The sequence below is a fragment of the Mya arenaria genome, chromosome 3 (assembly GCF_026914265.1).
Source record: "Mya arenaria isolate MELC-2E11 chromosome 3, ASM2691426v1".
NCBI classification, from domain to species: Eukaryota; Metazoa; Mollusca; class Bivalvia; order Myida; family Myidae; genus Mya; species Mya arenaria.
Window position 1 is genome coordinate 83922746 of NC_069124.1, and position 15968 is coordinate 83938713.

The 15968-nt window shown below is 35.9% G+C and overlaps 2 protein-coding genes and 1 long non-coding RNA gene across 3 annotated transcripts; 1 reads left to right on the plus strand and 2 right to left on the minus strand.

The window, feature by feature from the left end:
* Window positions 1-93: 93 nt before the first annotated feature.
* Window positions 94-5299, plus strand: LOC128227903 (uncharacterized). Its single transcript, XR_008259871.1, has 3 exons — window positions 94-150; window positions 3329-3379; window positions 5212-5299. It is a non-coding gene; the product is annotated as an uncharacterized LOC128227903 (long non-coding RNA).
* Window positions 5300-5504: 205 nt separating this feature from the next.
* Window positions 5505-15916, minus strand: LOC128227902 (NTF2-related export protein-like). Its single transcript, XM_052938838.1, has 4 exons — window positions 15771-15916; window positions 14373-14459; window positions 6859-7003; window positions 5505-6224 (listed from the first exon to the last, which is right to left on the minus strand). Exons 1-4 carry the CDS (start codon window positions 15786-15788, stop codon window positions 6055-6057), a joined length of 420 nt encoding a protein of 139 aa, XP_052794798.1. The 5' UTR covers window positions 15789-15916; the 3' UTR covers window positions 5505-6054.
* On the minus strand, window positions 7019-13394 carry LOC128227901 (ankyrin-3-like). Its single transcript, XM_052938837.1, has one exon. It carries the CDS (start codon window positions 13306-13308, stop codon window positions 11776-11778), a length of 1533 nt encoding a protein of 510 aa, XP_052794797.1. The 5' UTR covers window positions 13309-13394; the 3' UTR covers window positions 7019-11775.
* Window positions 15917-15968: the final 52 nt, after the last annotated feature.

Consider the following 15968-nt stretch of genomic DNA (forward strand, 5'->3'; position numbering starts at 1 on the left):
CTCAACTGACCAAATGCCAAATGACACAGTACCTAATCATTATAAGTTTTAAATATAATGTATATAAACATTCGGTCAAATTTGGGAGGGGGAGGAGGGGGCGTGTCCCTGAGGCTGCAATTTTGACAGATTCAAGAGTTTTAGCAAAATGTGATCAAAATGTGGTATTCTTTAGTCTGAATGTTTAGCTGTTGGATTGTTTTGTTTCTTTTTTATTATTCCTCTAATACATATTTTTAAAACAATTGTTTATTGTCCATATACATGCCGTGCACAAGACACATGTCCCCCCCCCCCCCATTCAAAGTCATGGTCAGAGTAACCTTCTGACCTTACATTTTGCTATTTAGGCCTTACTGATAAAAGTTCATGTCTGGTCCAAATTCCATACTCAAAAACCCTTTAATTCAAAATCAAAATTTAATATTAGCCATGAAATTAGAGACAGGTGCTTGTCAGTATCTTTCTATTATGAGGCCAACCTATGTGGTGTAAGCAATGAGGACATATTTACAAACTGTATTGGTTTTCTGGAAGGTTACTGGAACATAATGAGGCTTATGTTCCCAATTATAAGACAGTGCATTGCTTGTCTGGAAGGTTACTGGAAAATAATGAGGTAAATGTTCCCCATAATGAGACAGTGTATTGGTTATTATCTAGGCCCCAGTTTCTTAAAAACCCATAGGTTCTTACTCATCTCAGTACACTATTTAATCCAGTCCTGCATTCTTAGTCATCTCAGTACACTATTTAATCCTGTTTTCTTACTCATCACAGTAGATTATTTAATCCTTTGTTCTAACTCATCTCAGTACACTACTTAATCTTGTGTTCTTACTCATCCCAGTACGCTACTTAATCCTGTGTGCTTACTCATCTCAGTACGCTATTTAATCCTGTGTTCTTACTCATCTCAGTACACTAATTAATCCTGTGTTCGTACTCATCTCAGTACACTATTTAATCCTGTGTTCTTACAAATCTCAGTACACTAATTAATCCTGTGTTCTAACTCATCTCAGTACACTAATTAATCCTGTGTTCGTACTCATCTCAGTACACTAATTAATCCTGTGTTCGTACTCATCTCAGTACACTAATTAATCCTGTGTTCTAACTCATCTCAGTACACTAATTAATCCTGTGTTCGTACTCATCTCAGTACACTAATTAATCCTGTGTTCGTACTCATCTCAGTACACTATTTAATCCTGTGTTCTTACTCATCTCAGTAGATGATTTAATCCTGTGTTCTTACAAATCTCAGTACACTAATTAATCCTGTGTTCTAACTCATCTCAGTACGCTACTTAATCCTGTGTTCTAACTCATCTCAGTACGCTATTTAATCCTGTGTTCTTACTCATCTCAGTACACTATCTAGAGCTGTCACAGGAGTGACGAATACCCCCAAAATGCCGCCTGGACACAGGAATGGCAAACCATTCCTTTGAAAAGAGGCCATAACTCCAAGGTAACTGCACACTGCATCTTCTTTTATCATGCATGTATTGTTTTATTTAAATCTGTTGGGTAATATAGAAGTTACACTGCTGACAAGAAAAACTAGCCTTTCATGAGTTATCGTCCGGAAACCGTTTTTCTATTTTTTGTAACAGTGACCTTGACCTTGGCCCCACCAGCCCCAATATCAAACTTGACCTGTATCTTCTGATGTTACACCTGTGTACCAAAAATTGTTCAAATCTGTCTAGCCTTTCATGAGTTATCGTCCGTAAACCATTTTTCTATTTTTGGTAACAGTGACCTTGACCTTGGCCCCACCAGCCCCATATCGAACTTGCCCTGTATCTTCTGATGTTACACCTGTGTACCAAAAATTGTTCAAATCTGTCAAGCCTTACATGATTTATCGTCTGGAAACCGTTTTTCTATTTTTAGTAACAGTGACCTTGACTTTGGCCCCACCAACCCCAATATCGAACTTGACCTGTATCTTCTGATGTTACACCTGTGTACCAAAAATTGTTCAAATCTGTCTAGCCTTTCATGAGTTATCGTATGGAAACCGTTTTTCTATTTTTAGTAACAGTGACCTTGACCTTGGCCCCACCAGCCCCAATATCGAACTTGACCTGTATCTTCTGATGTTACACCTGTGTACCAAAAATTGTTCAAATCTGTCAAGCCTTTCATGATTTATCGTCCGGAAACCGTTTTTCTATTATTAGTAACAGTGACCTTGACCTTGGCCCCACCAGCCCCAATATCGAACTTGACCTATATCTTCTGATGTTACACCTGTGTACCAAACTGTATCTTCTGATGTTACACCTGTGTACCAAAATGTATTCAAATCTGTCTAACCTTTCATGAGTTATCGTCCGGAAACTGTTTTTCTATTTTTAGTAACAGTGACCTTGACCTTGGCCCCACCAGCCCCAATATCGAACTTGACCTGTATTTTCTGATGTTACACCTGTGTCCCAAAAATTGTCCAAATCTGTCAAGCCTTTCATGAGTTATCGTCCGGAAACCGTTTTTCTATTTTTAGTAACAGTGACCTTGACCTTGGCCCCACCAGCCCCAATATCGAACTTGACCTGTATCTTCTGATGTTACACCTGTGTACCAAAATTTTTTCAAATCTGTCAAGCCTTTTATGAGTTATCGTCCGGAAACTGTTTTTCTATTTTTAGTAACAGTGACCTTGACCTTGGCCCAACCAGCCCCAATATCGAACTTGACCTGTATCTTCTGATGTTACACCTGTGTACCAAAAAAATTTCAAATCTGTCAAGGCTTTCATGAGTTATCGTCCGGAAACCGTTTTTCTATTTTTAGTAACAGTGACCTTGACCTTGGCCCAACCAGCCCCAATATCAAACTTGACCTGTATCTTCTGATGTTACACCTGTGTACCAAAAAAATTCAAATCTGTCTAGCCTTTCATGAGTTATCGTCCGGAAACCATGAAAACCGACAGACAGACCGACCGACCGACAAGCTCACTCCTATATACCCCCTCAAACTTCGTTTGTGGGGGTATAATTAATCCTGTGTTCGTACTCATCTTAGTACACTATTTAATCCTGTGTTCGTCCTCATCTCAGTACGCTACTTAATCCTGTGTTATTACTCATCTCAGTACACTATTTAATCCTGTGTTCTTACTCATCTCAGTACACTATTTAATCATTTGTTATTTGTTATTGATTAATAACTTACCATTTATGAGTGTTTTTGAGAAAAAACAGGTTTTAGATGTCACAGGTCAAGGTCACACTTAATAATCAATCATGAAAATTGGTTTAAAGTGGCGTTTTTTTATTTAAATATCTGTATGCGTTTATTTTCATTCCAGACATGGCAAGAAGCTGAAGAGAGGATAAAAAATGAATTTCCAAACATGATGGTACATATAATTATATTATTAAGTATAATTTGAAATTCGAACTTAACAATATCTTACTCATCATACCAAAGTTTTGTAGTTAGAGTACAACCTGCTTATGCCCATTACTGAATTTTTCTTGCATACCGGACGTGTGTTTCCGGTCATGTGACCAGTGCTGGAAAAACCATCTTACATACCCCATGTAAGATGAGGCACGCGCAACAACACGCCATTTCTTATTACATTTATTGTATGATTTATGAAAAATAAATTATGCCATTTCAATAAAGTGCAATCTAATATATATGTTTGCAAGGCTTTTAATTAAAATTGAAAATAAATAATCGAAAAAAACACTAATTTTAGTCTCTGCGCTCTATGACGCCAGGTAACAACGTCGCTAGCACTTTTTAGTGTATTTGTACAAAAGTTCGTTTTCAACGTCATTTTTTTCACAAATTGATAAATTTAGATATGCAAGAAAAATTATCAATCATGTTTTTCCGGTCCAGATTGAAAAATCTGTCCCTCGGGCACGCTGCGTGGCCGGTAACTTGGCAAGCCTCGTTACGCACGTGCCCTCGGGTTGGATTTTCTATCCGTACCGGAAACACATGATAGATACTTATAGTCTTCTATGGAGATCAAATGGTTACTATTTACATCCAACAAACATGTCATGTCAGGGGGGTGGAAATCTGCCGGATTGTTAATCCATCCCACAGCACTGTCTCCAGACAGGGGATGAATATCCCTTAAATGGATATGATTGGAAAAAATGTGGACTAGATTGCTTTTTACAATGCATTTACTTACAAGATACAAATTCTGTTACATTTCTATATAAATTTGATTATAGATCAAGTGCTTTTCAGTTAAAACCCTAGTTCAAAGAAAATGCTTTTACATGTAAAACATGCAATAAAATGCCTGCACCAATTTGAACAAGTATAATATATTTGAAAATCGCCTATTATGTTGAGGTCAAAATCCCCTAGTTGAGAGAAAATGCCCTAGTTTTCTGAGCTCTGGGAGACTCACCTTAAATATGGCATTTAAAAGTAATTATTTCATTTTTTAGACATACAAAACTCTGCTGGGCTAATGTCCAAATCCCCTGGTTTTCTGAACAAAACACTTTTTAATAGGGGAAGTCCCCAGAAATTAAATTTGTCATGTGAGTGTTTTCACCGTTTTTTTTTTGTGATTTGTTTAATGGGACTTGTTTACATTTTATAAGGGAAGCCATCAAAAATATAAAGCTTTATCATTAATTATTATTGAAAAATGTGACAAAATACACTCTTCACTGAAAAGCTTTGGTAACACACGACTTACAGAATTCTGATCATAAAATTTGTCAGCTAGTCCCTTAAAATGAATAAATGCTGAGATGAATCCAGTATCCACCAAGAATCACAATGGTCACACATGTTTTGATGACCTTATTCTGTTCTATTGTAACCATGACATCATCAGTGAAAACAATGATAAGATACTGAACATACAGTATTGAAATGTTTGTTTTTTATATAAAGAGGAAATATTTTTTATCTAATGTTTTTGATAGAAAATAAATACTCTATTCAAATTCGGATCGTTATAAAAAAAGACTATGAATTGCAGGAATGTTGCCAATTAAGCCACTTTTTCCCAATTAAATTGCTTATAGTCATATGCAGAGCAACAGATTTTTGCAAGTAGAATAGAGCAATGTTCTATTTGTCATGTGTCGCACACAAAACCCATATTTTTGTTATATTTAGCTGAAAAACAAGGTACATGATATAAATAATGGTATAATGCTGTTTTTTTGGTGATCAACACTTTTTGTTTTTCCCATGTTGAAGGTCCAAGTAGTACATGAAGGTTCTATGGTTACCATGGACTACAATGAAAACCGTGTTAGACTATTCACCGACTCGGAGGACAAGGTTGTATCCACCCCTGTGATCGGGTAAATGGACGTACAGTTTGCCTGCCCTCTAGAACGACATGAACCTGTTTGAATAGGTCCTCACTTCTCTCTTCAACTTCTGGCACACAAACATTTTATACTGTTGACATCAGAATTACTTGGTGTGAGTAGGTTTTAAATTATAAGGTGAAAAAAAACCGCAAGATAGACACAAACAAAATAATGTTCTGTTTCATCTAAGAGAAACTGAGATGACAATTTTATTCATATAATACAAATACTTAACATCACATGAACATCTGTTGCATAATGATTTTTGTAGATTCACAAGCTTTAAACTATATTTTGCATATCTGTACATGAGACTTGTACACATGCCTTTCTACACATATCAATTGTAGCTCAAACATGTAGAAATCCATATGTTACTGTATTTGCCTATATTGCATTAGCATACTACCGGTATATTATTTAAGAGACATGTAATTGTTATGTCTTTGGGCTCCAAATGTGTATTGTGATACATTGTTTGCACATGACACAACCTACAACATTATGCAAGCAATAAAAAATACAGAAACAGATAGTCCTTTTTTTGTTGCTCACAATTCTTTTTCTCAACCTTTTTTTTCTTTTTCTTGTGTCTACTGCTTTAAAAGCTTATAAAATGTAACAAGTACAAAGCCACTGCTGTCAAGAAGCGAGGTCAGTGCCTTCCACATAACCCGGGTATTGCAATGTTCCCCACAATATCTTGTGATGGCTTTACCCTACATCAAACATCAGATTTCTCGAGGAAGCGGAAAGTGTCACTGATGATTTTCCACACATTGTTCTGGGAGGTGAGTATAAAACTCTGGTGAAATGACTTAAGAGGGTTGTTTGGAAATTTCACAGTCCCGAATGTCTTCACAATTATAGTGAGCTGGCCACTGGAAACAACATCTGCAAATACATTAAAATTTAAGCACCAATAATATATAAGCTCTTGAAAGTTTCAAATTAATAGTGACAGTTTCCTTGCAGTCCAAGCATCTTAGACTTTCCCAGTGATCCTAAGACCAACCCATGGCAAAACTGAACAGCCTCATATCTGAATTTTACTTATTGCACACATGCTTACTTTAGATAATGTTGGGAGGTACCACCTTTTCAAGTTTATTTGTGTTACACTTTTACTTATTCGCCTAAAATGATATCCATAGACAACAGAACCCCAAAACTTTACTAAATTTCAACTAAGTGCATCTTTTAGCCATATTGTTTACCTTTGGGCAATCATGATTTCAAAGGGCATAACCATGACTCTGTATAGCCTGCCAAAAATCAAGGCATAAGAAGGCTATAATAGAGTCAGTGAAGCAAAAACTCTTCTGTTTGTAGTGTTAATTCTTACAGTGTAAAAGTAAATTATTTTTTTTCCTTATCCAAATTGCATCAGATTACAAAGAACTACACTTGTCAAGTCCCTTGTAGCAGGCCAGATTCAAGTAAAATAATCATATTTCCTAAAGCCTGAATACATCAGTTTAAGAAGAAGTTTATAATTGTATGTGTTGTACACAGATCTACATCATACCCGCGAGTGGCTGGGAGTCGAGAGTTTCAAGTTTGTGTTCTGATATGGGCAGATCCTCATAGAACTTTATAATGGCATCTTTTCCTTTGAGCCCGTTTCCGTTCCAGCCCGCCTCTGCCCCGTCCTGGTACAGCTTTGCAAGTAACTGCAAAATACAAAAAAAAACAATCATATAGTGAATTGTTCTGTGTGATTGCCATTATGTCGTACCAGACTAAAATATGTATTATTGTTGATAAATACCAGTATGCAGAAACAACTTTGGCAGTTTTAATACACCAAATAACATCAGTGAAGAAAGATACAACATCACTATGAAATAATTGATAACAGGAGCGCTGATTTGCCTGACGTGAAAGGGAAAATGAAGTAGAACATGTGACATAGCCTTCGGAACAGGGAGATTTTCAATAACCATGGACTGGTAATAAATTATAGGCTTCCCAAGCAGATTTATAGTACATAATAATCTCATTTTCGAGTTAATCAAAAGGATTACAACCTGATCATTTATCTTCATGTACAAGATATATGAAGTGACTGTGTTTTTTTAAGAAACAAACAGAACTTTTACCAGCTGACCTTCAAGTAAAAAAATTGCTCTGAAACCATATTATTGCTAAACGTCTCTTTGAACTTCCCTTTTGACTTCAAAATTAATACAGCTTACATCTACTTGTTTATAATGACCAACGTTCTTAAGGACCATGAGCTCAGCAAATATACCGGTATATAAAACAAAACAATAAAAAACACCAACACCGAATGAACAGACAGATAGACATGAGAAGTATAGTGCAACAGACGAGTATAAATCTAAATATAACAACCTGCAGCGTTGAACACTAATGGATCCAAAGGACATCAAATTTCATGCAGCGACTCCACACCCAGATTTTTTAATAATTTAAAGTTTGATAAAAACACATTTTATGTTCACCAAAAATAAATTATTGATGAAAAATATTTTGCTGATTATTTATTGTGATAATAAAGAAACAACTAGTTGGATTTCAAAATACTAAACTGAAGAATTTAAGAGCCCTTCTACACCATACATCAATTCTTTGTAAAACAGGCTTATAAAAGACGAAACAACCACATATACAGAACAAGGACACATTTTCGAAAGGACTCCTGACTTCATTAAGAGACAGTTTAGTTCAACTGTAGGTGTCCCTTCGTGATCCCCAGGAAATATAGTTTGTGTCAACCCCCTGACCTATGATATTCTTCCAATCTCAACTCATAAAGCAAAAGGTATTTGGCCGAAGGGAAAATTACAATGACCATTAGAATGAATACATTGAGACAAGAATGTGAATTCCTGTTTATTCAAAGACTCGTGATTATTGAATTATAAAATATCACAAATACAGGATTTCAAAGAACATCACAGTTGTTGAAAAGCAAATACAAATGGTTAAACAGAATCATAAGAACAAATACTTGTCTGAAAATATCAGCAAACAACATCAACATAATATTACAAAATTATGTAATATTTTTATCACTAAAATAGATGACTGTGAGTTTACATGTGCCATGTTCAATTACAAGCAAAAAAATAAAAATAATTTTACAGAATTTTAAAGGATAAACAAAAAAAAGGATAAACAAAAAAACACCTAATAAGAAGTTTTTCAAATCATACCTTAAAAAAAGGACATTAAGTGAAATGTACATAAATAATTATCAATTACATATTTTTGCTGTCAATCAGTCATTCAGAACTCCTCGGCCATTTTTATTGAAAACAACCTCGGATGTCTGCCGGAACATCAGTTGAAGTATGGTAGTTTGTAAATTTTTGAATTACATTATTAATGAAATGTAGTGTTTTACAGTTGTATTTATTGATCTTAGTTTAAACTGATTGCCAGTGAAGTGTATTATTGCAAACATAATTAAGATTCCCAAGAGTTAAATGCTAAATAAAAGTACTACGTGATCTACTTGCAGCAGACTTAAACGTACGGCTTTTTGAGTATGTAAACCGTCCAAATACATCCGAGGTTGTTTTCGATAAAAATGGCAGAGGAGCTCCAAATGTCAATCAGTAAGTTACAGCCCCTTAATATCAGATGTCTACTTTAAAAACAAAATGATACATACAACTACTATAACTAGAGCTGTCACAGGAGTGACGAATACCCCCAAATGCCGCCTGGACACAGGAATGGCAAACCATTCCTTTGAAAAGAGGCCATAACTCCAAGGTTTAACCGTTTTTCTATTTATAGTAACAGTGACCTTGACTTTGGCCCCACCAGCCCCAATATCAAACTTGACCTGTATCTTCTGATGTTACACCTGTGTACCAAAAATTGTTCAAATCTGTCTAGCCTTTCATGAGTTATCGTCCGGAAACCGTTTTTCTATTTTTAGTAACAGTGACCTTGACCTTGGCCCCACCAGCCCCAATATCGAACTTGACCTGTATCTTCTGATGTTACACCTGTGTACCAAAAATTGATCAAATCTGTCTAGCCTTTCATGAGTTATCGTCCGGAAACCGTTTTTCTATTTTTAGTAACAGTGACCTTGACCCCACCAGCCCCAATATCGAACTTGACCTGTATCTTCTGATGTTACACCTGTGTACCAAAAATTTTTCAAATCTGTCTAGCCTTTCATGAGTTATCGTCCGGAAACCGTTTTTCTATTTTTAGTAACAGTGACCTTGACCTTGGCCCCACCAGCCCCAATATCGAACTGGACCTGTATCTTCTGATGTTACACCTGTGTACCAAAAATTTTTCAAATCTGTCTAGCCTTTCATGAGTTATCGTCCGGAAACCGTTTTTCTATTTTTAGTAACAGTGACCTTGACCTTGGCCCCACCAGCCCCAATATCGAACTTGACCTGTATCTTCTGATGTTACACCTGTGTACCAAAAAATTTTCAAATCTGTCTAGCCTTTCATGAGTTATCGTCCGGAAACCATGAAAACCGACAGACCGACCGACCGACAGACAGACCGACCGACCGACCGACCGACCGACCGACCGACAAGCTCACTCCTATATACCCCCTCAAACTTCGTTTGTGGGGGTATAATAATACATAAAACTAACAAAATAATACACAAACTAAAAGCCACCATGCTAGTAACTAGAACTCATGACATATCAGAAAAAACCCCAGATTGATTGTGTAACATAGTAATAGTATGTGGTAACCCAGCAGTCATAAAACAGGATCACACCACTGTCAGGAATGTTGGCAAGACTCAAGATGGATTATGTTGTAAGGCTTACAGACAGAAACTCTTGGTATTCAAGTCTGGTTCAACTCTTGCTCTGTGCACAAATTTACATTTGTTTGAGCCAAAAGAAACTTCATAACATTTTGTAAAGATTATGCTCAACCAAAGCTAACTCAAACATCAATATTTAGGGACATAACTAGCTATTGCCATCTAGTTATGTTTCAACTTTCATTCACTTCCATCCAAAACTTTTCAAGTTATAGTGAAAAGTAAAATCATTTGCTTAAACATTTTAGATAAAGGGAGGCAATTTTGGAACAATGGGCAACTTAGTTATTATTCTTTAAATGTGCAACAGTCAATCCTATATTGTGAATAATTCATAATTAATTTTTCATTCACTTGTCCACAAAATGGGTTTTAAAAACACACACAATCAGATCAAGGGAGGTAATTTGTTAACCCTATTTCTAATACACATGTTCATTCGTAAATCCTTTCAGTTAAATCAAATTTCTTCAACCACTTTTCAAGTATTGATGAAATGTACATTGATTTACTAAATTGAAGTAACAAGTTTAACAAAGGGCTATAAATCTGAAATGATTTAGCTGCAGTTAAATGACTAGTCATAAAAGAGCGTATTGCTTCTATGAGCGAGTATAGAAAGTTTGTAGCTCATATCTTTGATGGTGTATAATGGGACATATGCAAGTTAATTTTGTGGCCCTAACAAGAGTACCTCAGTCAGAAAGCAACACTCATCTGTTACGTTGATCAAAGGGCATTACCCAACTATTCTTTAAGCCATAGTCACAGGCCTTGCTACAAACATGCGTCTTGTAAATGTTACCGCGTGTACTATAAAGTTTCATGGGAATACCTTGAACATTGTTTAAGCGAAACTGTGATGATAATGACACCAACCGTTTTCTTCCTATTACAGTGTAAATGATCATTTTCAATGCATGTTATGAACACCAAATATGCCTGAGCAAATGGTAGGCACATCACTTAAATAAATGATGAAAAAATGATCAACTGAGGCCACACTCTTGGCTTGGTCAATAAAAAACAAAACTAGTTGCATAGGCCTCTTAAGAGCTTCTCATTAATCTTTCGTCCTAGTAAAAAATGACAAAAAAGTTTAATTCATTCAAAAGTATGTTCATTTCACCAGTAAAACCAACATTTGACAGATGACAACTTTTGCTACAATGATGACAAATATCAATACAATCATGGATTGTTTTTTTTAATATGGTGTTTTATAACTGTTACGTATCAATGCCTCAGTGGTTCAGCTTTCAAGACAAGTCTAGCAATCCAGGGTCCTGGGTTAGAATCCTGCTGCCAGTCTAAACTTTTGCTTTTTGTTATTATTTTTCTTTGTTGTTTTAAGATTTTTAGAATTTATTATGTTTCTCACTTTCATGATTGTGAATGTCTTGCTAAATTTTCAAATGGGTTTTTATCTTTGAATACTGTTATACCGTATCTACCGGGCCTTTAAACTTTAACAATGTCTACCTGTACTTACTTCAAGATTAAAAACAGCTTAAACGCTAGGAAAACTATAATATAAATGCATCTCCAAGTCACTGACTATCTATAATTAAAGAAACAAAATCCCATTGAATAATACATATATCATCAGAAAACTAAATGTATAAAGCAAAGAATGCCAAAGATATTAAACACATAATCATTCCCAATCACAGTAATCCAGGTCATATTCTTCACCAGCACTCTTTTCACAATCTTTCATAAGAATGATGTCAGCTAGACGCTCTGGGATGTGGTGACCTTGAACTAGCGCCTCTAGAACCCTAATGAGGTCTGTGCCACATACAAGCCTGAGCTTGACTCGGGCCAGATGCAGCAGTGACTGGGGCGTGGACAGGAAGTATGTGAGCCACTCTACAAGCTCCTCATCGTCCCTGACAATATCTAGCACAGACTCACGGCTCATCATCCTCACCTGGAATCCATATCTTAGAAGAAGCTTAACAATGTCAGCATCACCATTACTCAGTGCGATCTGTAAGGCATTTTGTGGGTCATATAAGTTTTTGAACAAAGAATAATTGCCAAGGTAGCAGTTTCTCTCAAGAAGCAGTCTTATGATATCCTCATTTCCATTATCTACAGCATAGTGAAGTGCGCTTGCACCTAAACTTGTCATCATGTCAACATCTGCATGGCTATCTAATAGCATCTTCGTGATAGTTTTGTTTCTATTAAAAGTGGCTTTACACAACAGTGACATGTTGTACTCCTTGTTTGCAAAGTTTACGTCTCCTCCATGTCCAAGAAGTAAAGGTGTGATTCTAACATTGTTTTCACTGACTGCAATCCACAGTGGACTATTGCCATCTGCATCCTTGATGTTGGGGTCTGCACCAGCCAGTAGCAGGTGTCCCACACAGATATCCTCACTTTTGGCCACTGCCACATGCAGCACTGCTTTTCCACTCGGATTCTTGTAGTTCACATCAGCCCCAGCCTTGATCAGTGCCAGGACAGTTTCCGAGTCCACGCGTTGCCTGCACAGGGCAGACATGAGGGGGCTGCTGTCTGTGGTTACTATGTTCACTTGAGCACCGGCAGCTATCAGCTTTTCTACAACCGCCTTGCTGCTCCATCTCTTGGCTACAAGATGGAGGGGAGTCATATTCGTCACGGGAGACAGGTTCACATTACATCCAGCATTGATTAGCAACTCAATGGTTTTGTAATAGTTGTTTTCTTTAAAAGCTGTTTCCAGTCTGTAAAGAGCCTTGCACAGTGGTGTTAGGCCTTGTTTATTTTGTTTATCTTTCAGAAACTCATTTGCATTAAGCAGTGTCCGGACACATTTATCATGGCCATGTTTACAAGCAACATGAAGGGGCGTCTCTCCCTTCTTATCCTCAATCTTAGGGTCTGCTTCACGATTTAGCAGCCACTCAACAAGTTCTACATTGCCCTTTTTGCAGGCTATGTGCAATGGGGTCCAGGTGTGATACTGCATGGACACAAATTGCTCATTAAAGACAGTGTTCACATTAACACTTTCACTCTCAATAAAACACACAATATGTTTCATACTTTTCTCGCAAATACTTTCATAAAATATCTGTTTTATACTCTGTTTGTCTTCTGGAGTTGTTATTTGACTGCCATTACCATCAGATCCAGAAATCTTTAACTTTTCAATACCAGTGTTGATGTCCTTTTCACATATATGATTGGCCATGTTTCTGCCTGAGCGCTGGTTTAGAGAGCCTACGGTTGCTATGTATCTAATGTCTTGATCAAGAAGGCTTGTGCTAAATGCAGTCATGTACTTCCCAACTGAAAATAGCAAACATGCACATCTTTCTCTTATGATACAGAACTATTTTTTCTGATCTGCAGAAAAATGTTTAGTTTTCAAAACTTTAAATAACTTAAATTATCTCAAGAATAATACGATTTCAATCACAAAAACATCAAAGTGTAAACATAAACCAGATCAAACCATTGTACTCAAAAAGGCATCTAAACATACATACCGTATTTGACAGTTTAGTTAAGTAATAATAATCATGTAATTCTCAGTCAAAGTAAAGAACGTAAAAATAGTAAATAACATTTTTAAAACAAGAGCTGTCACAGAGACAGCAGGCTCGACTATTCCCCTGCTTTAAGTTTCAGGATTGGTGAAATGTGCATGGATCAATTTAAAATTAGATAATATGCAAAACCTTTACCAGTAAAAATTTAATTGGGCAAAATTTGCATTATATGCAAGGTAGAGTTTTCAAACTTGATTGTATAAAGTTTCAATAAAATACACGAACAAGTTGCAGAGTGATTGACTTAAATGTACTTACATGCAAAACCATAAACATAATTAATTAAATAAGTCAAATAAGAAAGGGGCAAACATTATTATATGCAGTTATATGGAAGATAATTGTCATGTGTCATCATACTGAGCACTCATATACAAGCATTTATTAACAAATTAAAGACCAAGGAGTGAATAAATAAAAAAAAAAAAAGTTAATAACATTATAAATCATGGTCCGTAAGTTTCTGAAGATGGTCCGTAATGTCCCTAAATATGGTCCATAATGTCCCTAAATCTGGTCTGTCAGTGTCCCTAAATCTGGTCCGTAATGTCTGGTCCGTAATGTCCATGGTCCGTAATGTCCGTGACCCATTTCTTTTTCATCTTTCAAAAGTTTAAATGTGTCAAGCCTTTAACAGGATCTTGCCTTAACTTAAAACATCAACAAACATAAAATGTTGGTGTTATTAGCTTGCACAACTCACATGTCTCTTCTTGTCAATAGTGTCATAGTAGAGTTTGGCAAACTCCTGGCCGGCCTGGCATGCCTGCTCAATCTTCAACTGACTGTCCTGAAACATGGGAAACAAAACTCTGTATTCAAACTCTATATATAACCTAAGATCTTGTGTGTAATGCTTGATAAAGAATACACTTTTATTTCAGGCCTTTTTTGTCCAATTACAGCCATTCATCTTTCTTCCCCAAGTTCTACATTCAAATTGAGAAAACCTGAATGGCAATGATAAGCTTACAATCAGACATTGAGTTGAAAGACTTAGAGGCCCTGAACCAGGCTAAATGAGGCCTGATTTTTTAACTGATTTTACCCTAAATTATTGAAATATTGGTTAAAATCGGTGTGGCTTATACACGATAATTTCACTGGCATTTTAATTAGAATATTAAGTCAAAGACAGATACTGAAATAGTAGTTTGTATTGCCTCTGTCTGCATACGGCTGATACAACCCATAGCCAATTTTTAAATTGATTGGTAAAATACTGCATATTATAAGATGAAAGAGAGCAAAGTGAAAGACTAGAAGTCCCAGATAAACACATCAGTTACAGACCAGATTGGCATCAAATTATATATTAATGAAATGAAAAAAATCTTAATTATGATAGCTTTTAAGAACTAATCTGGGCTATACTATACGGTACAGACTCTGGGCCATTGTGGTCTTTCAATCTTGTGTGGTCATTAAGATTTTAAAATTAAGATGGCCATGTTAACAAAAATGGTGCTTGTGAGATATATAATTTGATAATATTAATGGAGTAGTACATGTAATTAATTTCTTCATTAAATTATAAACGAATACACAGTACCAAAAAAGAGTACGTACCATTAAGCACTATCTTCAGTAATTGCATTGAACATCAGTAAATATTTCACTTTTTGTCTTAATAACGTGGGAAAACGCTTAATCATGCATCCTTAAATATATTTTTCTATACCCTAACACGCCGACATATAAATATGTATTGGTCTCACTATGCATGTGTTATATTATGACTATGAGAAACCAAAATTTCAAAAACAAAGCAGTATTGAAACATATTATTGTAACTAAATGGTATTTCAGATTCCAGTTCAAAAATTATTATTATTATTAAATGTTATCTTCGGCGCAAAAACACCGCATTCACCCGGCACTGCGGGAGCCACCTGGAAAGTAAAAACACTATTCCTCCGCTATCCCCGGTTTACCCCAGACCTGGTTTGCTCCCGGACCTGGGCGGCCATGGTGACAATTTACTGGTGCATAACTGCATTATATTCTGATATTATTCGATAAATTGGTGATTCAATTTTGTGCCATTAAATATCACAAAAAGACATAAACATGATAATTTTAAATGCTTTTAATTTTTTACCTCCTGGGTTGTTCCCATTATTCAGAAAACAAGTTGAATATGTAATAATACAGATTAGAAGTTGTGCAACACCTTGTTGTTATTGGGGTCTTTATTTATTACCCATATGACTACTTCTACACTCGATTAATTTTGCTCCGATTCAATCAAACACCTCTAATTGCAAGGGAGGTGACTCTAGTGTGATTTTTCAATCGC

Excerpts from the sequence above, each read along its gene's own strand:
- LOC128227902 (XM_052938838.1), bottom strand. Across the intron at positions 7,004-14,372 it reads CTATTGACAAGAAGAGACAT|TTACTTGCAAAGCTGTACCA; the intron begins GTGAGTTGTGCA and ends TGTATTTTGCAG. Across the intron at positions 6,225-6,858 it reads CGACTCCCAGCCACTCGCGG|ATGTTGTTTCCAGTGGCCAG; the intron begins GTATGATGTAGA and ends ATGTATTTGCAG.
- LOC128227901 (XM_052938837.1), bottom strand. The coding sequence starts at position 13,308 with ATGGCCAATCATATATGTGAAAAGGACATCAACACTGGTATTGAAAAG.